This window comes from Columba livia, chromosome 3 (assembly GCF_036013475.1).
Source record: "Columba livia isolate bColLiv1 breed racing homer chromosome 3, bColLiv1.pat.W.v2, whole genome shotgun sequence".
NCBI lineage: Eukaryota > Metazoa > Chordata > Aves > Columbiformes > Columbidae > Columba > Columba livia.
The window spans coordinates 79390817-79416327 of record NC_088604.1 but is presented as its reverse complement, the minus strand read 5'-3'; the positions used below and the strand labels follow the sequence as shown (position 1 = coordinate 79416327).

General features: G+C 36.6%; 1 protein-coding gene across 2 annotated transcripts in view; it reads left to right on the top strand.

Moving 5' to 3' along the window:
- ERO1B (endoplasmic reticulum oxidoreductase 1 beta) overlaps positions 1–24765 on the top strand; it is a 33186-nt gene extending 8421 nt beyond the window's left edge. The window contains exons 3-16 of one of the 2 annotated variants that reach the window (XM_065057790.1): positions 1763–1846; positions 2222–2263; positions 6581–6663; positions 8547–8620; positions 11245–11365; positions 11456–11502; positions 12618–12629; positions 13458–13484; positions 14938–15030; positions 15186–15432; positions 16303–16372; positions 17539–17625; positions 19115–19248; positions 20243–24765. In XM_065057790.1, coding sequence (XP_064913862.1) covers positions 1763–1846; positions 2222–2263; positions 6581–6663; positions 8547–8620; positions 11245–11365; positions 11456–11502; positions 12618–12629; positions 13458–13484; positions 14938–15030; positions 15186–15432; positions 16303–16372; positions 17539–17625; positions 19115–19248; positions 20243–20303 — 1182 coding nt within the window. In that variant the 3' untranslated portion in view covers positions 20304–24765. The remainder of the gene's footprint in view (positions 1–1762; positions 1847–2221; positions 2264–6580; positions 6664–8546; positions 8621–11244; positions 11366–11455; positions 11503–12617; positions 12630–13457; positions 13485–14937; positions 15031–15185; positions 15433–16302; positions 16373–17538; positions 17626–19114; positions 19249–20242) is intronic. The other variant, XM_065057791.1, reaches the window with a different exon arrangement.
- The last annotated feature ends 746 nt before the right edge of the window (positions 24766–25511 follow it).

The following is a 25511-nucleotide window of genomic DNA, read 5'->3' as shown; positions in this document are numbered from 1 at the left end:
TGTAGTCTGTTAGCTGGTCTTTTTATTGGTAGAAGTTAGTGGTAATAGCATGTTTAATATAATAGGTCTTATTGTGAAGGTCATGTAAAATATAGTACTATTTGTGCTTTACTTAAAGATGAGTGAACAAGTACAAAAAATTATAAAATTTTACTTTTTTTGTTTTTTTTTCTAGGGGTGGTGTTTGTGGATTGAATAGAGGAAACAGGCAGGAAGTGACCTAAAATCTCTACTTTTAATGTATCTATGCTAGCATGGCTTGAACTGCAACTAGAAGATGGTTGTCATCACTCCTAAGAAGTTGTACCATCTGCTTAATGTCTTGTTTTTTGACTGAGGATTCTCTCTAACTTTTTGAAGCTGAATTTATAATCTCCAGTCATGCTAAATAAGTAAATCAGAATTGATACCTGGAAATCAGTCTTTCCTTCAGATGCTATATAGTAGTTAACTTTGTATATGTGTTTTGAAAATACAGAAAGAACTTGCTGAAAGGTTTGGTAGAGCAATTTAGTATAATAAAGGGCAGTTGAGCAAGTCAAACATTAAGTTTTGTTCTTTGGAGATCTTTTGTGGTATTGAGAGAACACTTAAAGAGGCAATTCTTTTTGTTTTGCTTTAATTTGGGTACATAGTGCCTCAGAACAGTTTATCTTTCAAGCATTAAAGGCTGTTTCTTGAATTTTTGTGCATGGTTTTTATTTTTCTTAGCTCTCAAAATTAAGTTAATAGACTGGAGGGAGAGTAAAATCTGGCTACAATTGATCCGAGATTCTTCGTATTGTACCCCATTTGTATCAGAGGCATACTTTTGTCTAGTTTTTCTTTTGGTTAGTGTGTTATGTATAATGCTGGGGAAAAAATGAATTTGATTAATTTATCTATTGTTGAGGTTTTGGTTTGACAATTCAGTGAATGTAGCCATTGGGCTTCTGTTACTATATTACCCCCCAAAACAGGCCACTTAAAGCAAATTACTGGTCCAGTATAAATGTACTCTGGCAGTTAAATGTCTTCGAACCATAAAGGGTTTTTTTTAATGGAATAATTGTTCAAGGCTGCTCAGTGATTTCAGGTTTTCTCCAAATTAAAAGATTGAGTAATCTGTTTCTTCTGTCATAGCAGGAACCCTTCAGGTACCATATGCAGTGGACTCCAAGTTCATGATTTAGAGTTCATTTGCCAATTCTTAGGGGGCTGCTCTATAATTTGAGGCCATTAAAATACTCTTTCTTCCTTGACCAGTTATGATGTGTAGTAAAGATTGCCTGGTTTTATTGCTTGAAACCTGAAATCATCCAAGTGCTTATTTTAGTTAGTAAACTTGTGCACTAGTCTGTCCTCTATCAAATGTATTTTCTTGATCAGTATAGTACAACGGATTGTAAATACAACCATTTTATGGGTGCATATGGCTGATTTGCCTTCTTTCTGATAGCTTATTTACTGCTTTGAAGTGATATTAGTGGTGAGAGATTCGATTTGTGATTTCATATACTATGTGTCCACTGGAGACCATTGTCACTAACCGTTCCTCTCTGGCAACTTTCAGCTTATATGCTCAGAGGTAGAGTAGTTAAAAGAAACCAACCAATAGACCAAAACTGCACACTGCTCCCCACCCCAGTTTAAGTACTAAATTTAATCCTTTTTCCTTGTATCCTCTCCTTTAATTTGAAAGGATTTCTTGGTACTGAGAGCTTTTTCTTTAAAGTTGCCTTATATAAGTGTTGATTGTAAACTTTTGGGTTTGTATGTGTAGGTCAACCTGAAGAGACCGTGCCCGTTTTGGGCTGATGATGGCCACTGTTCTATCAAAGACTGTCATGTGGAGCCTTGTCCTGAGGTATGGATCGAATAATATGAAATATAAAAAGGTCATTTGGTTAAAATGTTTGTGAATTTGCAGTGACTAACAATATTTACTAACGAGAACTTAAATTTAAATAAAGGAGTGACAATTAAATTATTTTCAATTTCAGAAGCGGAAATTCAACCAAAATATTTTAAGGTCTTAGTCATTTTACCAATAAAACGTTAAGAATAAATCTCTTCTAAGCTCTAGCACTGTTTTGGGTATATAATCTTGAGAAGGTAAAGGAGAAAGTTAATTATTTAAAAGCAAGTTTGCTTTGACCTCTGTAAAATTTGATTTGTAGATTTTAATCAGACAATCACTTCTATGAACAGTGTAAAACTGTGATTTATTTTTTGTTTTTAGAGCAAAATACCTGTTGGAATTAAGGCTGGGAGCACTAATAAAGTAAGTATTCATTTATTACACAAGTTCTTTCTGGTTGTGGTGTTTTTCTTTGTTTTTTTAAATCTTAACATTACAGTCGTGGTGTGACTTTTTACAAACCTTCAATCTTGGCGTAGTGATGAAATTGTTAACATAACATTACCATAACTGATCAGTTCCTGTACGTGGCTTTACATTTTCACTCTTACATATAATAGTGTTTCTGACATAGCTGATACTGTCGTGTCATTCATTCTGAGTCTGTTACAGCTTGAGAGCTGGTGCAGACTGCCTCAATGAGTGACCAGTGACAGCAGTATGTGGCCATAGAATGCCTGATGCAAAATATTTTGTTCACTTCTGAGTACAGGCCACCTTCTATAGGGCCTAGGCTAAGATGCATGGGGTAGTGGCTGTGCAGTCTTTTGTAAGAATCATATATAATCACAACTTCTAGTGTTAGAAGAACCTTAACAATTATATGTAGTTTTGCCGTGTCTAATGTTGAGAAGGTTATTAGTCTAAAAACGATTTGGTCTTTAGGCTAAAGTGGTCGGTGCCAGATTAAGTAGTATGTGCTGTTGGCTTTTGCTTGCTTCTCTCGAAGTCATCTTTCCTGAATCACCAAGCGATCTTAGCAAAACCAGAAAAGTAGAGAGGGTATACATGCCCAGAAAAAAGGTCAGAGCAGAAAAAGAAGCAACCCTCCTCTGCCTCCAAATCCCAAACACACTGCCCAAGGATAAGAATTTTTGCAGTTGATGGAGTAATGGTGCCCAAATGAGAGATCTTCCTGTTGAGTGCATTGGCTGTGTTGTAGACCCCTACTTACCGTTGCTTAACTATCATATCTCCATCCTCCCCAGTATTTTCCACCTCACTGGGCAGTCACAGTTGGTGCTTGCCTCACCTGAATGTAGCTCACCATATTGTAAATGGCTATTGGCATTAGGTGTAGACTTTATATCAAGAAAGATCACTGAAAATAGCTGAGAGGAATACTTCATTGTGAATTGATGACTTCTGTGTCCTGCTGTCATGAACAGTGCAGACAAGTCTGCCCAAGCTTTAGCTCAGGAAGAAGTCTTGGCTCCTGTTCATACATACATACTCAAACTGAAGTGTGCCTCTTCATTGAAGGGTTTCTGGGGATCAGAGAAGAAATATCTTTCTCACTGACATGACTTAAATGTCAGTCATTCATTGTTTCAGGACAAGCAACTTTGGTTGTTCTGGGAAAACTTTTGCACTATTTCTAGACAGAAGATCTAGGGTTTTAGATTATCCATAATCTTTAGATTATCCATAACATGTTGCCAGTTCTCTTTTACATTGACTCTGTTCTCTTCCAAGCTTGATTGCAGAGAAACTGACTCCTGGAACACCGTCGTGCCTCCTAAAGAGGCATTCTAAGATGTTAAAGACTGTTTTAGAAACTCTTCTTCTAGTAGGCATTTGAGCTACCTGATTGATTAATCTCGAGAGTCATAAGTAAGATGTTAAGTAGTAGCCAAAAAGTATGCTGTTCTTAAGATATGTCACATGAGCATATTGAATTGGACTTCGGAAGTGAAAAATCAGCCACCTTTTGCTTTCTCCACAATGAAACTGGGATAGCTTATTTGGGAAGCTATCTTTTGCTGGTATGTTTGCTACAGTTGTTTCCTTTGAATTGCCTTGTAGGTTGTTGCAACCAGCTACAGTACTGAAAGTTGGGCAGTTCTGCACCTTTAATCTGTAGCAGAACAAAGGCACTGATATCTGCTGTTTCTTTGTCAGAAAAAGATATTTCTGCAGGAAAATTTTCATCGGGACTGACATAAATCTTACCTACGGTATTTTCTTCTTATGATTCAGTTAAAGATCTTTCTCAGAGCCAATTAAAAATTTACTATCTCACTTAATATCCCTTTTAAGGAAACATCAAACTCATCTTAGTGTGAATGTTTTGTTTCAAGGGCTATTCAAGTACTGTGCTGTTAGCCTGTGATTAGTCCATTTGGGAAAGTTGTGCATTATGGATTATCCTTAAAGTATTGGTTAAAAAAAAAAAAAAAATGGTGCTTTTCCTGTGGGGACATATATGTCCAGTTTCTTTCATCCTGATAGTGTCTGCCTTGGAAAAGTGAAAACAACCCATGACATGTTTTGAATTATGAGATCTATGTTCTCTTCAGTAGATATACTCAGGGTAGAAGTTTTCTGTGGTGTAACTGCTTGGCTTCTGTGCAGCTTCCTATTGCCCTTTTCTCTTAATTTAGATGAGCTTGTAAACTTCTAGTTTTATTTAGGCTTTTGTGGGGGCTTTTTTTTGTTTGTTTGCTGAAGCATAGAGAGAACAGTTCTTCTTTTGAAATCTCATCTAGCCACAAAGACTAGAGTTACACTTGCACAGCTTCCCTACAGAAGTGCAGTTAACAGTAGAGGATCTCTTTTTAATTCTTGACACCAACATAAGGTTTTTGAGATGCTGCTGGAGAGGCACAAAGGAGGGCTAGACATTAGAGAACTGTCATGACAGCTGCTATATTAATCTTTGAAGCAATGGACAGGATGCACTGACTGGAGGTTAAAACATTTAACTTAATATTTTACTTCCAGTCTACCTCTTTTCTGTTTTCTTCCAGAAACTGCTCTTAGGAGATCCTGCTTTGGCAGGAACAGATTCTTTGTCCTGATGTACTCAGTGATCACACAGCACTGGTCTGATAGCTGTTGCTGTTGAACAGTGGAGAACAGTGAAGCCTGGAAACATATTTTGAGGCTTGAATATTCATTCTGTTTGAAACCTTAAATTTAGGACTATATTCTTGGCAGTAAGGCTTTTCACTTCAGGATAGGGAATGGTTTGCAACTCTAGGCATGTGAAGTATTTTCTTCAGCATCTCGGTATGTTATTTCATCAGCAATACCTGATTCATTCTAGGTCAGATATCTTCTTTGTTCAGATTTTTCCCTTTAGCATCCATATAATACTAAATAATGAGCCCCCACACCTGGCAAATCCAAGAAAATTAAGCGTTTCCTTCTAGAGTAAATATGGGGAAGGCCCCTAAAAAGGTTTAAATTACTTGTGTTTTTCAATCTCCTTAATGTCTTCGGTCTTCAGTAGGTTCTGCTATTTTTCTATGTATTTTTTCTGGCAAACATATTTTAAAGCAAGTCATCTTGCTTACTCATTTGAACAGTTTTAATTAAATCCTTTCTTTTTCGAGCAGCGTTGTGATACTTTGCTTTAGCATCTTGGCAACAAGTTTGTCATCAGAAATGAACCATTCTCTTTAAAAATGTATACAACTACTGTTGTTTACTATTGCTGAAGGGTTGACCCAAGCTTATGTTTTTATTTTGAGCTGGTTTTGGATAGTAATCCTTCATGTCAATATGTATGTGCCCTGAAGTGAAGCCAGAAGTTTAGTTTTATATAAGCTACCAGTCACTTAACATAAAATCATTTTCTGTATCTTTTAAGGACTGTGATATGCTAGAAATCTGTAAACCTAAGGCTGAGCCTGCAAAACAAAACACACACAGACAAAAACCCCCTAACCCGAAAAACCCAGAAAAAGGGGAATTTGGGTTTGTTTATCTTTTAAGAGAGCAATGATACTATCTATTATGTTTCAAAACTGTTAGAAGGATTTTTTTTGTTTAGCTTTACGCTCACAGATTTAACGAATTCCCAAATAACCATATTATTGTTGTATAGTGGTATTCAATCTTTAATTCTTTGAATGTTTTCCTTAGTATTACAACAGTAAGTCTATTTTAGTGGATTTCTCTTTTAAAAATACTGTAGAATCAGAGTTCAGCCTAAATACTTCAATATTACCTTTAAAATAGTAAAAATTTTAGTTCAGCTTGAAAAGCCTCTCTTCAGAGCTGTGCACATCTAAGGAGTGCCAATGAAAAGGATTAAATGAAACATGAGGGGAAAATGGCTAATACTGATACATTTTCCTACTGAAATGAACAATGAAACTGGGGGTATGATTATGCTTGCAAAATACAAGGTATGTTATAGGTTTGACACTTTGTGTCTTCCAAGGTCCTTTTACAAGAATGTAAATAAGTATGGGAAACACTTCAGAACTCAACTCAAACAACAACAACAAAAAAATATTCTGTGGTAGTTAAGTCCACAGAGTGAAATTTGCCTGATGAAATTAAGCAAATAGAAATAAGAAGTGGTCCAGAATTACTTACTGCTTCTAGAATCTGAGAACTTTCCTTGATGCTAGTCAACTCAGTGCTAAACCTAGAGATATTTTTCACAGCATCTGTTCTTGGAGAATTTTAGCTAATTCATTTGTATATTAAATATGAATTTTCTTACAGTATTCAAAAGCAGCAAATAATTCCAAAGAATTGGAAGACTGTGAGCAAGCTAACAAACTGGGAGCAGTTAACAGTACCTTAAGGTATGCTGTGATTTACAATAATAGTACAAAAATAGTAACAAAGGAGCTTTTCATTTTTGTCTGTCTTGTTTTTGCAATGTGCTGGTTTTTGTTCTTCATTCTTTCCGTAGCCCATTAGAAAGTAAATGTGAAATGATGCAAGAACATCTGAAGGTAAAGGCATTAAGTGGAAAAAAAAAAAAAAGTGCACTTTGATATTATTTGAAAGAGGTATCTTACAGCATCAGGAGTTGGAGGAAACTTGCACATAAAGCCACCTTTCTTCTACTTTTTGATTATACCAGTCTTTGTTCTTGATGACTGTACTTGGTTAAGGGATTCTCTCATGCTTTGTCCTTCCGTTACACTGATGTGCCTGTTTGTGATTATTCAGTGAACCAGATCAGGGAGTTTGTGAGTTACTTTTGTTGTTGGTAAAGTTATTTTTAGCTTGGATCAATTCCCTGGTCTTGCTTATTGCATGGCACAGTCAGGGTTGAGTGGGAGGAACTCTGTAGTTGCCCCTGAATAGAAAAGTATGTGGAACAGCACTTAAAAAAATCTTGCATTACAAAGAGCAAGTTTTATTTGAGTTACCTCTCTACTGGGGGATCTCCGAAGCCACACCTAAGCTCCCAGCAGAGGTGACTCCAGTGGGGATGCAGGCGCTGGTCAGTTCAGCCCTGCTGGGAGATCACTGGGCCTGCTGAGCTCACCTGTATTTCAAGGCTTCAGGCAGGCGCAGCCTCCTGCTTTTCAACAACAAAGCAGGAATCTCAGACATAGTGATAAGGTGCCTAGAGTTTCTCACAGGCCTGTGTTATCTAACACAGAGGTTCTATTCATCAAGCACACAAGGTCAGTAAAACAATTAGTGTGATGTATGTGCTTTCTCTACAGACAGGTGCAAGTCACTTGAGCGTATTTACATTTAACTAATCTCCTTGCCAAATCTTCCGCTATATCCCCATACAATCATCCTCATGGCTTTGGGTTATTTTTCTTTATCATCTGTATTTCTTGTGATTATCAAATCTTGCCTACTAGTAATTACTGGAGAAGTTCCTTGCCGAATGCCAAATACAAGTGTGATGTGGGAGAAAGTTAAGAACGTATCTTGTTATAGAATTGCCTCTGTTTGTAGAACTGAGCTAGTACTAATTTGATCAAACGGAATAGGTCGTTTTCATTATTTCAAGGTGTTCCACTGCACCATAGCGCGGAGTTCCCAATCTTTGCTTATATTTTGCTGTCAGTAGCGTGGCATCAGAAGTTCTGTGCTGCACCTATGCACAGGGGAAAACATTCAGCTTTTGGCACTGCTTATGTTTCATAGTGTGGGAACTTCAAAGTACTTGTCTCTCTGGTACAGTACACCTTTGAAAATGCTAGGCTGAGTGGAATACCATTATTACTTAAAAGGCTTAAGACAAATCATACTTATTGAGTAATTTAGCTTCGAAGGGGCATTTAGACATCCAGTTTCCCACTAAAAAGCAAGGCTAACTATTGCAGATCTCGTTGAAATTACAGGAAACAAAAATATGATGCATCCTCCCCTCACGCCCAAGTGACAGCTGCTATAGTACTTTGAAAAGTGTTAAAAATGTGTGCTATGACAGTATTTTACCAAGCTGTTACCAAAGGAAGAGAAGTCACTGCCACTGCACAGTTTGTTCAAATTATGACTGTGAAGTCTTTCTTGCTGTCTGACATTAATGACTTTAAAAAGTACTGCAGTTGATGCCTGCTTGAATCTCTGCAGTTAACAAGCAGTAACTCCACATATTCTCGAGTTAGATATTCAGAATTCAGTTCCAAGTTAACTACTATATGTGGATTGTGTTTTTTACTGACATTGTTAATTTAAAAGTTTAAAATTAAATGTATTTTTTTCCCTTCAGTAACCAAAGTAAGGAGGCTTTCATTGACTGGGCAAGATACGATGATTCACAGGATCATTTTTGTGAACTTGATGGTAAAATGTTTAAGCTTTTTCAGAGTTTATTTTCTGTCTCTTAAAAAAAACATAAAGGATTACAGTTTTGTCTGCAAACAACCATTTAAAAAAAGTTTTAATTTTGTGCTAAATGGAGATGTGACAGTTCATATAATCTTACAGGCAAATAATGTATTTTTTTACAAGGAGCATTTGATACTCTACACAGTGCACGTTCACTGTTGCCTTCTGTTAGTATAGTGAACAGGAGACTTTTATGGTTATAAAAAAGAGGGTAAATGGGAGGGGCTTGGCATATGTTTTTTAAAAAGCTTATTCTCACAAAAGAGTTTCATCTAGCACAAATACAAGACAAATTACTTGCAGCTGGTTCAGTTTCTTAGTACTATATTATTTTTGTTGCTATTCTACTGTCTGTGCTTGGACTGAGTTGGTTCCTTGTCCAGCCTTCCTGTGTTTCCAGATGATCTCTGCACTAAATTCACCCTTATTTGTAGGGACTTTCTTATTGTTAAAACATTAGGATACTAGGCTGTGTCTTCCCTCTGCTCCACGTGTGAGTCTTTTTATTTGCTTGTAACATTCAAAGTTCAAATGAATGTTTTTCAGATAAATATGAGAATTGCCAAGTTCAGGAATGACTGCTTAAAGGCCTTTTTAATAAACACCTTAGAAAGCTTTCTGTGCTAGGAAAACTTGGGGCATAATGCAAGATGCTTTAATCTTCCTTTAGGTTAATGTTTGCTGTCACCTGAGAAAGTAGCAGCTGTAGTGGACTTACCAACTGTGGGGTCTCTTTAGCACTTCTGTGTCTTATCTGTCAAAATTTTCTGTATAAGCTGTTTCTGTAATAAATAGTCAGTGAGCATTACTGTAGATCTAAACTGTTATATAAAATAAGCTGCTGTTGTCTCTACTGCCTACTTAATTTTTTTTAAGAGGGCTCAGTTGGGAAAGATATAGTTTAGGAGCATTAATTTTAGGAGTAATACTAACTTAAATAGTTCCTGATTCTGCCTCCGTCTTTCCTTGCATCACACCCTGCTGAAAGAGGATATGCTGCGCCCAGCTGTGTTCTTCCAGTGCTTTTTTTGCATGGGTGTGCATCTTTGTGCATGGTAAACTGATCCAGCTTACTTGACTAGCGGGAAACTAAGTTGACAACCACTTCTCATCTCCCCGATTGTTGTGATGAAGTGGCTTATCAGATGAGTTTGTGAGCTGGAGCAGGGAGAGATGAGAGAATAACTACTGGGATGAGGTAGAAACTCTTGTTTTCTTTCTCTTCTCTCTTCTTGGTGGTGAGAGAGCTCTTCATTCACTCAACTGTAGCACAGAACCATATCACCATTTTAAATTTTTAGTAGCTTTTTGTTTGGCTTAATGATAAACTAGATAAGGGAATTGATCTAGCTGAAAAAAACTTCATAACCCAGGTCGGCTTTCCATCTTTCTGTTGCACTGCCCCACAGACTCAAATGTATGTGGATAATGAGAAGAAAAAGCGGAGACCTGAAGTGACCAGGAAGTGTAGGAACTGCCTAGGTTAGCCATTCTGTCAAAGAAATAACACAAGCTGTAATTTGACTTTGTCTCATCTGGCACTCGCTGTGTTGTTGTGCATTTTGTGTCTGTGTGTTTGTTTCTGTCACTACTGCTGAAGCGATGCTTAACTGCTCATGCAGAGTCATCTCTTCTTTTTAGAGTAGTATTCACTGTAGTTTCTGTGGCTTTTTTTGACATCTGAGGAAATGCTCAGTGGCTCTGCTTGGCCTATTCCTATGAATAAGTCTCTGGACTACTGGCTTGTATGTAGTTTTTTTTAAGCATGACTTGCTCTTGACGTAGAATTTCAAAGAGGAGGGAATTCTTCCTGCTTTTTACTGATTGTAGCTTGAAACTTAAGTTTCTATTCATACAGAGTTTTTAAGCAGAGAGAGTACTGTTTCACAATTCTCTTTGGATATGTTGCCTGAATTTGTAGTCAGCTTTAGAGATGAGGGTATAATTTGTTGAAATGCTGATTAAATAATGTTTCTTGCTGTAACCAAGACAGCGTTCTGCAATATGCTGAAAGTTTGTTAAATTAAGCAATGTGAACCAGACTTTCTGCCAGCATGCAAGGGTATCTGGGAAAAAAAAGGGATTTAGCTAATAAAAATGCAATATGTAGCAACTAAAAGATGCACTTATTTGACCTCGTCTTTATTAAGAAGCCCTTGTAGCAGTATATCCATTTCAGAAAAGCAACCCTGTCAACCAGATACTGCTGGAAAAAAATAAACCCTGAATTTGAAGCCCATTTAAAAGAAAACACTGGTTTTATCTTAGCATATGGTCAGAGAACACATTGCATGACTAGTGTTTATGGTAGAGTTGAAGAAACAACATCGAAGGTGTTCAGACACTGTAGAAATTAAGGTTACATGAGAGATTTTGGAAAAAATTATATACTTTTAGCCTTTTAATTAGTGTGTATATTGTTGTATTTTTATGTAAAAGGCATTCATAATCCAACTAGAAGACAGAATAGTATTATATGAGACCTCTTATTTATATTTAATTCTGTGTGACTGTTTTTTAAAATTAAATCTTTTTTTAACTGATCGGTTAGAATATGTAACAAAAGGTTTCCTATTTAGATGAGAGATCTCCAGATGCACAGTATGTGGATTTGCTGCTGAATCCAGAACGTTACACTGGATACAAGGGGCCTTCTGCTTGGAGAGTGTGGAACAGCATCTACGAAGAAAACTGCTTCAAGTAATTGGGAGGGAGAGGAAGCCTACTTCTTATGCTTGCACTTCAATTTAGCTTAAAGCTGATTTTCTTGTTTTCTATCTTATTTTCTAGGCCTCGATCTGTCTATCGTCCTTTAAATCCACTGGCACCTAGTAGGGGTGGGTCTTGCCTGTTTTATTTTCTAATGCAGTTCTTTTAACATAGTGACTATTGTTGTATAAGTGATACAAATAGTAATCTTCAGTTCGTAGGTATGCTTTCTGCTTTTTTAATTTCCTCTGTAGAGGCAGCCATCCATTTTCAATATTTAGACTAAGGTTTGTGATACTTGATTACGTACATGCTTAATCTTATGCATATGAATATGCTTAATGTCAGGGGAGCTAATGTGAAAGCTTAAGTAAGTCTCAAGCAGCTGTTTAGTAAATGTCACAGTAATTTTCCAGTGTGGATGGGAAGGAGTTAAAGTTCAACTAAAATGTCAGTATTCCTGTATTCTTCCCTAGTGTTTTTTCCTAGAGCACTAATCACTTTAGCTCATAGTCATTCTAGTGTAATGTAGCTGTACATATTCCATCCGTAATGTTTAACGTATTAGAAATGTACAAATACTTGCGTTATATGAAGAAAGAGTGGATACTTAAGACGACTCAGTTATCTGCAGGAATGCTTAGAAAAAAAGGCATGGCAGTGACCTAAATCCCAAGTTTTCAAATTTAAGTTGAAAACTATAACCTGGTGTTCCAAATGAATCTGCTTTCTCCTGTCAGTGTGTCTCATTTCCCTTAAAAATTAACTATTAACCAATAGATTGAGTTAGAAAACATCACCACACGCTAGAAAGTCAAAATAGCTTTTAGTAATTATAAATACTGAAATAATATATTGTTGGTATACTAAAATAAAAATAATTTTAAGAGCAGTTTAATTCAGGGATCAGAATTTCTGAAGGAAATGCTGGTCAGATTATTGAATAATGTGAACTGAAGAAGATGACTTCCTAACCATCTCTCTGAAGTTAAAACATAGCTTTCAAGTGCATGTAAATCAGCTGTGACTAAGATTTCAAATTCTTAGCAACTTTCATTATTGAAAATGTGTTTAGTCTTACGTCATCTTGAGGAAGACGGTGGAAAGTAGCCTTTTTGTAGATTAAATAAGGTTTCTTGGACTTTTTTTCAGTGTTTGTAGTAAAACTACATTTCATTACTACATTGCTGTGGAAATTATCTTTTAAATGCTTATGGAATTTTTTTTTCTTTCCTTCCCTAAGGAGGAGATGATGGTAAGTCATCTTAATTTGCTTGACTTGCAGAAATGAAGTAAGCATTAAAGAGCTTTGGACATCTGATTTATTCACTTTATTGCCATTGCTTTAGAGGGCAGGAGAGTTATGTTTTTATGCAGATGATTGATCAAAAAAATGTTTTTATTGGGGTAATTCTTTCATTTGGAGTAGGGAGGAGGAGTGGATAAGAGCAAAATACAGTTCTGTTGTTCGTTCTTATCCTTGTAACAATGCGTCGTCATGATGTTATTGAGATAACTGAAAATGCATAAATTAAAGGATTCTTGGATCTCCTCCGGAGCCCTGTTGATACTGATGTCAGATCAGAAGGACATTATTTTATGTACTTTCTTGAATGTCCTTGATTTTTGGGAAGGTGAGGAGAGAGTGGTGAGGAAAGGCATTTGGTCTGCCTACAGTGAGACAGACTTTAAGATTTTTTCAGTCAACTGAAAGATCTCGGGCAAAACATCTGAGCCTACAGGAAGCCTTCAGACAGCAGCACTCAAGGCAAAGGCTGTCAGATATAATTACACTCTTCATCACATCTTTCACTGCTAGTGCGTATAATCAGCTTTCACTTCCATATGCTTCTGAATGCCCTGGCCAGTAACTTAGTCATTTTTGTGTTTCTCCTCTTCTGACCTCAACAGATTTAAACCAACCTCAAAGTTCAGCCACTTCTGTGCCAGTTCTCACTTTAATAACTAGATTATTTAGATTTATGTCCAGTTGGCAGCCAAAGTTAGTATGTATAGTAATATAAAGAGACTGTAATGTTAAAAATGAATACTCTTCATTTAACTCTATGCTTTGTATTTACAGGAGAATCTTTCTACACATGGCTGGAAGGTAAAGGCTCTTGGATGGGTTAATATAATGTTCAATTCACTAGAAGAAATGCTGTAGTATTTTTTCCATCTCACCAAATATTTTTCATAGTGTAGTCTTTTTGATAAAGTGCACAGAACTTCTGAGTGCCATTCAAAGAATATTTTTTTTTCTTGAGGGTGTTTGGAAGTCTTCTCATTCACTTAGATGGTATACCCCTTAAACACCCTTCAGCGTTTCATCTTTTATAAAGAGGGAGTTCACTTCAATACCAGTTACCTTTGAATTTTCTGCTCATTTTAGGCATTTAAGGAGGAACATTATTATTACTAACATTGCTAGGCATTTATATTTGAAAACAGCTTTAAAAATATTAAAGTTTGTGGTGGTTCTGTTCCCAGTATAAAACTAACATGAGTATATGTGTGTTCAGAAGGTAATTTGCTTTTTATTAATATTTAAATGGAAAGTATTATTACAGTGGTAGCAATCAAAATCACATTTTGGAGATGTGCAGGAAAGTAAATCAGTTTAATGGTCTTTAATATTAAACTTAGTTTATTCTGCCTTTCATAAGCTTTTACTTGTCTGGTTGGAAATTTCTAGCTGGTGGTGGTGTAGGAAAGCATACAAATTTATGTACTTTTTAAAATGTGATGACTGTAAATGAGGCCATATCTCAGCCTTACAGAGGCTTTACCATCAGCTCTTCCTGCTTCCATTTGTGGAGACTGGAGTGGCTGGGAAAACACCCAAACATGTATCTGAGAAAGAAAAAAGCTCCTAAATTCAAAGTGTAATCTCTTTCTCTGGGTCTATGTGGTATTATAAGTAATTTATGCATTTAAATTATATTTTGTCCACCCAATGCCATTGTTTCTTCTGTTTATGCTGTAGAAGTCTGTATCTGTCAAAGTCATATTTTTCGATGTTTTGCTCTTTGCATTTAAATCTTCAGTGAATTTACAGTAGAGCTGGGAAGATACATTTTTTTTTTTTGCTGGTTTCCAATATCATAAGGTTTTCTGGGGTTTTTGATGTTTTTTCTGTGAGGTCACTACTCTAATTCAGTGGTAGCTTTGATTCTAATTAGGATGGGTCACAGTATAGTTCTGTCTTCCAGACTGCCAAAATTCTAGACTATTTCAAATACATTGCTCAAACAATCTAAGCATCTTATTTTGATGTGGCACTGTACTAACTGACCAGATACTTATTTAACTGTATTTACTGGAACACTGAAATATCAAGTAAGAAATGTCAAACTTCATTCGTAGTATTTCTTTATATTTAAAAAGAAAGTATACTTTTTCTATGATGGATTTAAGGGCTTATCAACAATGCTGATGTATTGTAATTGTAACTTAAAAGTTAAACAATCCCGACTTGCATCACTGAAATGTCAAGGTATATTCATTTTAATATATTATTTCCAGTATTTAGTTTGAGTCTGTTTTTCTCTTATCCTGGACAGGTCTTTGCCTTGAGAAAAGAGTGTTTTATAAACTCATTTCTGGACTTCATGCTAGCATCAACTTGCATCTGTGTGCAAATTATCTTCTTGAAGGTAATTTAAATCTAGGTAAAATTACTGAATTGAGTTCTACAATATCTGTAACATGTACTTGTTTTTTTCTGGAAGTTTTGGATGTGTACTTAGTTGCTTACTTTTTCAAAGTCTGTATGTTTTATTCCCCCTGCCCTTTTTCTTCCTCTGTGTAGAAACCTGGGGGAAGCCTCGCTGGGGACCAAATGTGAAAGAGTTCACTCGCCGCTTTGATCCTATTGAAACAAAAGGAGAAGGACCAAGGAGGCTCAAAAATTTGTATTTCTTATATTTGATAGAGCTGCGTGCTTTGTCAAAGGTTGCACCATACTTTGAGCGTTCAATTGTTGACCTTTACACTGGAAATGGTCATGAAGATGCTGAATCTAAAGCTCTCTTACTAGATATCTTCAGGGATACAAAGTAAGGCATAGGATTTTGGTTTTTTAATCAATAGTTTGAAATTCTTAGGTACATTTGCAAGTGAGAATAGATGACTTCTTGATAGGATAGGACAAGGAGGAGAGTGGAATGGAGAAATAAAATTAAATAATGAGAGAGGACAAGAAGGATTTGCACGTTTGATGAGAAGAGATGAATTGTTTTGAGGTTTGAATATACCAATCTTTAAAAAACAAAAACCACACACGTACAAAACAGAACCAAAAAAAAAAAAAATCCCAAAACAGAAACAAACAAAGAAAGAGAAAAAAACACAACCCCATGCAACACCCTGGGCTACTCCCTATTTGTTGCTTTTTATGATTCTTTAGCATAAGACATACATGATTTATTTTGAAAAGGAAGATAGTACATGTAGTCTTTTAATGATCCAGTGAGTAATCCAGCTTTTATCATAGACTTACCTGCTGGGGTTTTAGCCATCCCTTCTTCCTTCCGTTTACTCTAAGGTTCTTTAGTCTGGTTCCTTTGCTCACCTTCTCACTAACTTTGTGATTGGTAACATGCTGTGTGGCTTCATTGCTGTTCCTAGTCATAATCTTACTACATATTTGAGATGTGATCAAACAACCATCAACTTAAAGGCAAACATTAAGACAATTTCAGTGTGTATTAGAAAAACATCTCGATCAGTGGCAATAGAGTGAAGAAAATTCTTAACAAAACTGTAAGTAACAGATTTCAAGTTACGGGGATTGAACAGTAAAACTGGTACCATTCAGTAATTTTTTTAAGAGCTATTCTGAAAAGACTAGGAACTCTGGAAAGTATTTTACACTGATGACATCAGCTACTCACCAAGCCAATGTTTTTTTGTTTTGTCTTTATTAGGTCCTTCCATATGCACTTCGATGAAAAGTCCATGTTTGCTGGAGATAAAAAAGGAGCGAAGTCATTAAAGGTAAAGCTAGTTTTCTGAACGACATCCAAAATACCACTTTGGAATTAAATCGTGCTATTTCTCCGAAAGTCTCTCTACCTACCAGAAGCATACTGCTGAGAGTAGAAAAGCCGTGGATAAAAACTTAGAGAATTGTATCCAAGGCCTCTTAATCTACTTTACAGTAAATGACTATAAGGTGTTGTCCTGAGCCAAGCAGACTGTAATCTCTGCTTTAGTGCCTTGGGTCTGCCATCAGGACTTTGGTGAAGCAACTGGGTTGAGTTGGCATTCCCAGTAGATGCAGTGGTGTTTTTTAAATATAGTATTTGTTTCACATCTGAAAAAACAAACAAAACAACCAGTGATGTTTACTTACAAAACAGATGCCCTATGTATTAGAATATAATATAATATTTTACTAAACATAGGAAAAACATAATTCCTAGACATAGAACCCAATGTGAATGTTGCTACTACCTAGCAACTTCCAGTGTTAGTGTGCTAGTGTTCAGATTGGTATGGGTTACAATTCCACAGTTGGAGTGTGGCTCAGTAATAAAGGTCTGTTTCAATACTGATTAGCACTTTTAATACTTATTTCAGTAGTAGTATGGAATTTCATCAGCATTGGAAAGAATGCTATTGGAAAGTTGCCAGTAATTTATCAGCCCAGCTAGTGTTTTTTCTGACCTTAAATATTTAATTGAGAACCTCTTAATTAGTTCTGTGCTGTGCTTGCTTCCAGTATGACTGAACCTGCAGAGCAACAATCTACCCACAGCTTTAGACAGGAACTGTCTTTTGCAAATTGTAACTTGTTTTCCTGTTTGTTAAAAAGGGGTAGGTTGATTCAAAGGGATTTGAATAATGCAAGGAAGTTGGCCAGGGACACAGATATGGTACTTATAGCTCAGCAAATTTTGAGAAAGTTGGGAGAAACTCAGTGTATAGAATCCAAGCATAACCCTGCATGTCCTGTATTTTTGTGGGTTTTTTTCGAGGAAATAAGAATCTGTGTTTACATGGACCTTTGTTATGGCCTGACTACGTATGATTGTGGCTTTGTTCAGTTTTAGTAATAAAGAATTGATATTTCAGTGGTACTAGATTAGTTAACCTTCTGTTTTTGTAAAACTAAGGAATTACTTTAAGTTAACCCTTTTTATTTTGTTTTTAACTGATAGGAAGAATTCAGGTTGCATTTCAAGAACATATCCCGCATAATGGATTGTGTTGGCTGTGACAAATGCAGGCTGTGGGGCAAACTGCAGGTAAAGGTTATTTTGTGTGTGTGTTTGCATGGTGGTTGGGCAGGTTAGAAGATAAGAATCTATTTTAGTTTGGCAGGGTGCCTCTTAAGTCATCATTCAGACTTTCTGTACATGGTTGGTCTTTGATATCCTTACCTATATATTAAAAATAGACATATGTTTAGTTCACTGTTAAACAATTTATTTTAAAAATTTTGTTAAAAAAATTTTGTTTGTTCAACAGCTGTTTAGTTCACTAAAAGGTATAGTTTGTATTTTCTGAAAAAAATGTATTTAAAGCAGATGCTTCACAGCAAAGTCTTACTGGCAGTCAACATCTGTATTTGGTGATCAGATGAGCCTTGCAGACTTATCTGTGAGAAGTCTTCATGGAAATACAGCACTTGCTTAATTGTGAGAGAGTCCAGAGTGAGATTTTTGTTTCACAAATTGAGGCATATGAAAAAGAAGCAATTCGTATTTTCACAGTTTATGCAGAATGCAACAACTGGATGCAAAGGTGCACAGTAAAGCTGGAAGCTGAAAAACCATTTTAGTTTCTGGACACTTACTATTTTTATTGTATTGAGAACAAGATTTTTAACCTCAAGATTAATGTTAAGTCCAGACTGAGAGCAGTTGTTACTTTGGGGTGCCTACTGTGCTATACTGCTGTATAACATTAAGCTTATCAGAATTCAGTTTTCAAAGAAATTTTTAACATAAAAAAATTGGTGGTCTCTGCTGAATTTCTGAAGTTCTGCCTACTCTGTCCTAGTTAATGCTTCTGATCTGTTGTTGTTTTTTTTCCTTCTCACACAAAACAAAATAGGGCCAGATTTCCTGACCTATAAAATTCTCTTGCAACCACCCTCAACCACTTCTTGTTAAAACCCAGTGGTTGTTTCTGTAGCCCGATTAAAAGGGTGTCATGGTTTAACCTGAGCTAGCAGTACAAATAAGAATAGCTGCTTCTGTTCTATTTCTATATAGAAAATGGGGGTTGAAACTGAAACTGTGATGTCTGCCACTGGGACTGGAGGTGGAAAAAGCAGAAGAGTTGTGATACCACATAATAAAATCTAGTTTGACTTGGAAGGGGGAGAGGAGAAGCAAAGGGAAGATCTGATCCAGCAGCTCCTGGGGCATCTGTAAGGGAAGGGGCAGGAGGGAGCTGGCAGTGGTATAACAGGTGGGTGTTCATGTGCATCTGATGCGGCTGAGAAGAAAAAAGATGGGAAGGGAAGAGATTAAAAACACAAGGGTGAAGCATGGGTTTACCTGAGGAAACAAATGCTCTGAAATAAGTGACTGAACCTGGTACACAGTCAGTGGCAACCATTTCTATTGGTGTCCTGGTTTGTGGGCAGTTATTTGGGTAAGAGTGTGTCAGTGTAAAAGAACTGGTACTAACGTTTGCTCAGATTAGTAATTTTTAAACTTTTTACAGTTTTCTGAGAGTTCAATGCAGTGATCTTACAGATGTTAAAACACTGGACTTTTCTTGCAGACTCAAGGCTTAGGAACTGCTCTGAAGATCTTGTTCTCTGAGAAAGAAATACAGAGCCTTCCTGAGCATAGCCCATCAAAAGGTTTTCAACTCACACGCCAAGAAATAGTTGCTCTTGTAAATGCCTTTGGAAGGTAAGTTTTTGTCATTTGTATAGTGGAAAAAATATAAAATGTCAGTATCAGCGCTCAGGGTCTGTGGAAAGCTGGTATTGTACATGTAGTTGCAGCTTTTAAAGGCTGAATTATTAGTAGTGATATTGATAAACTTAATGCCATCAAACTGAGTGTGTAGGGTGCTGATTATCAGCCTTGGTTGTTGTCACGGTCCATTTGGTGATGGACTCGTGATGGTTCATTTACCTTGATCTTGAAGCGCAAAATTAAGGTAACCAAAATGCCAAGGGGTTGTAATTGTATATTGGGATCCAATTCACCTATTGATCTCAAAGCTCAAATTCCATCTTGTGAAAGCTGTATTTAAGTCTCAAACAGTCTTAAGCATTAGGCTTTGGGTATGTCTCCTCAGTTTTGGACACTGAGTAGAGCTGTTCTACACTTTTTATTGCTGTTTTAAGTGTGTATACATCAAAAGTAGTGAAAAGGAAGAAAAGTACTTGGAGATTTTTTTACACTGACATTTAGCCCTTAGGCTTTTGTATTTTTGTGTATGATGTGATTATTTTTGTGAAACTTTAATTTTGATTAATTTTTTGAAAACAGCAGAAATTTACCCTGTCGAAGTGATGAAATATAACATTTTAACAGCTTTAAAAGATGTGTAGAACTTGCTTTGTTCATCATGCTAGTTCTTCAGATCTTTAATATAACTATCTGGTCCCATTTAAAAGAATGTAATTAGTGTTTTATTACCTCTGGTTAGAGATTTTTAGATGTTGAATGAAGATGTAAAATATTAAAACATATCTAAACTTTAACCCCTGTAATATATTATGTAAATCGAACTGAGAGTCAGATAGTAAATCTTTAGAGGGAAAGTAGCATCTTAGTTAATCTTCAGAACAGAATCATGTTCAAAAAAACAAATGGAAGCCCCCACGGAAGATGATGATTTGCACTGCACTTTGACACTTGACTTAATAACACTTAAGGGGTTTTTGTTTTACAGGCTTTCCACGAGTATAAGAGAACTGCAGAATTTTAAAGTTTTATTACAACAAACTAGGTAATGAAGGCCTTTGCACAACCCATTGATGAAGACCATTTACATGACTGCATTGAGCAGAGGGAACTGACCCAAATGAACTGATAAAAAGTAAAGTCAAATACCAACTTGAATATTTATGTTTGAACTAGGAACGGTTATTAATTAGAAAATATATTTATGAATGAAATATATGGTTTTAAAATGTGTAAATTATGACGATCTGTTTATTTTTTAAGTTCTCTGCTCACAGTTCTGTTGTAGTGAAACTTCATAAATTTTCTTTTTTCCTTTTTGAGACAGGTTTTTTATGATAAAACATATGCACCTCCACCCTGACTTGGCCTGTCTGTAGAGAGGTGGTTCACCTCTCGATTCTCCCCAGTACTGAGTACATTCTCTATATTCTGAGGACTGGGTATGCCGATTCTGGCTGTCTAAAAGAAAAAACAAACAGAAAAGGAAATAGAGCTCTTGTTGAGTTCTGACTACTTACTGTAATAATGAAACTTACTTAAAAATAGGAATCTTACTGAGCAGAAAATGTTGAGATCCTCTGCATCGTGCTCATATCAAGCTTTTGTTTTCCTTAAGTGCTGCTTTCCAGAATTTCCTTTGTTCTTTAAAATAACCACCTTGTCTGTGGTGCAGCACAGTTGGAAGTGACTCTTCTGCAGCCCCTTGGCTACCTCCATTTGCCTGGGGGTAGGGTAAGGATGGGGCAGATGTTTGTGGAGTGCTGCTTGCCGAAAAGCTTCTGCAATCAAATTCGCATCTAGCCCATTTTGTTTTCTAGATTGTAATCCCAAGTTCAGTTTCCAGAAATTGTCTTTTTAATGTCTAAAATGTTAAAATAGCATACTTCATTCTTTGAGCCATGGAAATAATTTGCTTTTTATGGATTATGTTTTAGTGCTATGTGAAAAGGTCAATGCAAAAATTAAGAACTTGTTTTTGTAGTCACTTTTAAAAAAAGATGCTTTTTAAAATTCGTAATCACACTGACATTTAGTACTGCATACTCTATCTATGCAATCCCTAACTGTATCTTCTTTAAAAGGGTATTCAGCATAATAAAACGGGTAACTTTCATAAAATAAGAAATTACTTGTGTATCATTGTCCACAGCTGTCGATGATAATTTACCATTGTCTAAAACAGAATTCCGAAACAGCACTACTGATTAGTAGCAACCAAATATTGGTTTAAATTTAAAATGAAGTAATATTTCTTTTCAAACCAGCATGTCAAAGCGAAGTTAGGAATGATGAATGTAGGAAGTGCCGGTACAGTGTAGATAACATCTCTTGTTTTTAAAAATAAGTCTTTGCAAAATAAAGTGCTCTTAAACATTTTTCACCCTACCAGATATTTAGTGACCTGTTTATATAATGGATTGTAACAGTATTGGCTTCCATAACATGGTCCTTTACAGCTGAGAATTTCTGAAAGCTGGAATACACTCTGTGTCCTGTTTTTCCAGACTAGCCTCAAATTTCTACCTGACTGGAAATGAGGCTGTGCTGCTGGCACTTGCTATTATTAAAAAATGCTGTTTTGTCAAGAAACAGTGTTGAGTCAAACCAGGATAAGCTAAATGTAAGGGGAAAAAAAAATATTGGGGGGGGGGGGGGGGAAGGATGATCGTCAAAGTTTTGGTGATAGTTGCACAAATTGGCAATGAACTGGTATTCAGTTGGAAGCTCCTGTTTAAGCCAGTAGATAATTTAAAGAGCTGTTCGAGAAAGCTGATGCCAGCCTGGGGATGTGCTGTTCTTACCCAGCAGCCTCTCTTGCCGGTGGGCACCCACGTGTGAGCCAGTCACCACAGGCTTCCTTTTTCTAGTTGATGGAGAAGGGCAGGTGATTTCTCAGTGGGTTCATCTGGCCTGTTCCAAGCTTTGTATGATGTACTCTGCAATGCAGCGATTTGCACCCTGGAGTTTATTTTTCTCCATCAAATTGAAGCAGGAATCCGGGTTCAGATGTGAGCACCTATGTTTGGTAAATGAGCAACAGCCTGAGTACCTAACTCTTCTCAATAATTGTATATATAGAAAGCGTGTGTTTTTTCAGTTGGCCACTAATTCCTTGCCTTTTGGATTGACCTGCAGGGGCTAAAACCCACAGGCTCAATTGCATGACAAACACTGTATAGCTGGGATTTATTTTTATTATATATTATAGTGCCTAAAGCTTTAGGCAGGATTTTCTAGTTGTAAATAAATGGTGTTGGCTGTGCTGCCCCAGGAAAGACCTGAGTCTTGGAATTGTTTCTTCCCTTTTTCCCCTTGCTTTGTGGGGAAAGCCAATTGCTTCCAGCCTTCTTCTGGGGGTACAACTTGCTATTTTTTCTTTCTTTCTTTCCACCCGTGCCTGGCTAGAATCCATGGACACTGGAGCAGCATCACATACCAGCCTCATGCTCTTGCTCATGAGGCACGCAGGAGATTTGGGCCAGCAGATCCTGGACACCTGCTCCTTGCAACCCTCACTGATGCAATGGAGGCAAGGGTAGTACCATGGGGTAAGGAGATGGGAAGCTTTGCTGCTTTTCTGTTGTGTAAGGAAGACACAGGAATGCAACTGAACAGCAAGTGCTGTGGATGGGGAAGTTCTGTTGCATTTGAAGGTACATCTCGCTTGGTGGTCAAATATGGAAGGCATTTCATTTGTCATGGTAGAAATAGGACATAAGATTTTTTTTCTTGTTACAAATGAGGTGAAGTAATTTTCCTGTTACCATGTTTTTTACTGCATCTGATGTACATTCTGTGACTGTGCTGCCTATGAAGTTTTGCCATGTGAGTTGGATGACTTAGTTCTTTATATGTTAAATTAAATTTTAGAAATTTACAGATATGTTTTTATACTAAAGAATAAGGTTGGTGACACTGTTCATGACCTGTAAACAATTTTAAATTCCAGCTCCCTGTTGGAAATCAGCTTCTCAATGTTGTCTGCCGTTTCTTTCAGAGTAGAAGTACATTTCTTTTTAGAAATGACACAATGATTGTAATCCCAGAGGTAGTGAGAAGACAGAGAAGAATAGTTTGTCTTTCACAAGTTGTGAAGACTTAGGCAAAATGGTAAAATTCTTGGTGCAAACTGCACAAGTAACGTGTAAGGCGCTGTTGCTGAACAACTTGCTCTTCAGTGCCTGCAGAGGAAGGTGAAAATATAGATTTAAAACAGCAAAATACAGAGACCTGTGTAAGCTGGAATAACAGAAGTGGTTTTCTACTTCAGCTGATGATTTGTGCTGTATGTCATGATACGTGCATGGAATACACTGTGCCACACTTTCTTGAGTTGTGTTTTGATGGCTGGGTCGCCTTTATCTGACCTTGCTCTGTGCTTTTCTGGAAAATGGCCTGTAATATATTGTAAATAATCTAGATGCTTATGTTTATAAAGTAGCAATCAGCAGTTCATCACTTTACAATTCCTCCATATAGCTAGCCTATTAAAAAGAAATATTTATTAAAATCAAAATAAATGTTGGAACTGTTTACTGAGATCTAAACAATTCTGAATCTTTGCTATGTTTGAATCTATTAAATGCAAATTAAAGTATTTTCTGCTACAACTTCTTTTGTGGATGGAATTTTTGGGTTTTCATTTTAAAATGTTTTTTCTTTTCATTGCATTTACCTTTCAACTGCACTTGGTAGAAAATGTACAACTTAAATTATTTACATGTCAGTCATTTAAGCTTAGGATGATGAGCAGGCTTTCATTTTCACTTTAATTATGCTCACAAGAGGAATGTAACCAGTGTGCCTGTTGCCATTTACAGTACGTTGTAGCCTGTCAGCACATCAGAAATTAATGTGGCAGAATTACAATTTGCTTGTGTATGAATATGACCAAATTACCCACTGTTTAAGTTCAATTGTTTTAAGAGGCAAAACGGCTTATTTTGAAATGAAGTTTGGCCTGTTGTGCTCCTTTCTCAGAATGGCCTATAAAATCAATTTTGTAAATATTTTTTCTGATTGGTTTACCCAGTGGGGCTCTTTTGTGTGAAGTTACTCTCCCTACAGGGTTTCTTCAGTTTTCTGTTTAACTCCATGTATGTATTTTTAACAAATTACCTCACTAAAAATGATACATATATTTCATCCTCAGTTTAGGTGGGTAAATATCTGTTACACAGGAGATAATCATTAGAGCAATCTATTTAGAATTTAATATCTGTACCTTTCACATTGTTGTGTAAATCTCCTGTGTCTGAGAGTGCTTAATTCATTACTGTGATTGGTTGCAGTCACTTTTAATTTCACTTTTTTGCACACATACTGTGGCACAGGGATTAAGCTTGTTTTAGGTACAGAATTCTCGTAATTTTTTTTGCTGTGCAGCTATATCTACTGTGAAGAAAATGTAACTCCTACAGACTTTTCTTGCACTAGGTCTTCGGGCAGTTTTGTACAAACATCATTGTAGAATTCCAAAGTTTAATAAAATTTCTGTTCTTCTTCCAACCTTGTGGCACCATTTTTAATCTCTGGCTGATAGTTTAATTGGCTTATTTTCTTCAGTGAACACTGGAGAAGTGAAGGACCTAATGGAAGCTCTGGAGGGCAAACAAATGGTGGGGTGCTTCTGCCAGAGGCAAGGCTCGTGCTTTGATTTTACCACAAAGGCCCCAAGCATCAAGGACCCTGTGGAAGACTTGGAATGTGAGTGTGGCACCACAACGCTTTTGGCTTCCTTGCAGAGCTGATCAGATCTACTCCCCAACCCTTCTTTTTTTCCTGTATATCCTCTGTGAAAGGTACATAAGATTTCTCTGCTTCTTATGCTTCCTGAGGTTGAATATGAGGAAAACATCAAGCCTGTCCACCTCAAAACGACCTACTTTTATAGAAGTTAAGATTACTCTAAGAAATATTGTTCTCCTAGGCTAATGTGGGTTGTATTACAGTATTTGTTTCACAGGTGGAAGGAGAAAAAGATGCAGGCCATGCAGAATTCTTTCCAGTAGATCACACCAGTCAGTACTTGGCACCATGAAGAAACCTGAAGTAGTGTTAGTAGAGTCTGCTCACCGTAGATTAGTATTCATTATTTATAGGCTTACTATGTGCAAATGTCACCTATTAGAATGGTGTTTATCCATCATTTCCCCCAGAAACCACGAGATCTATCCCTGAATATACAAGGCTGAAGCACAGCTTTGCTGACTTTCTGCAGAATTTATCCTCTACGTGCACTTGAGGATTTTCCT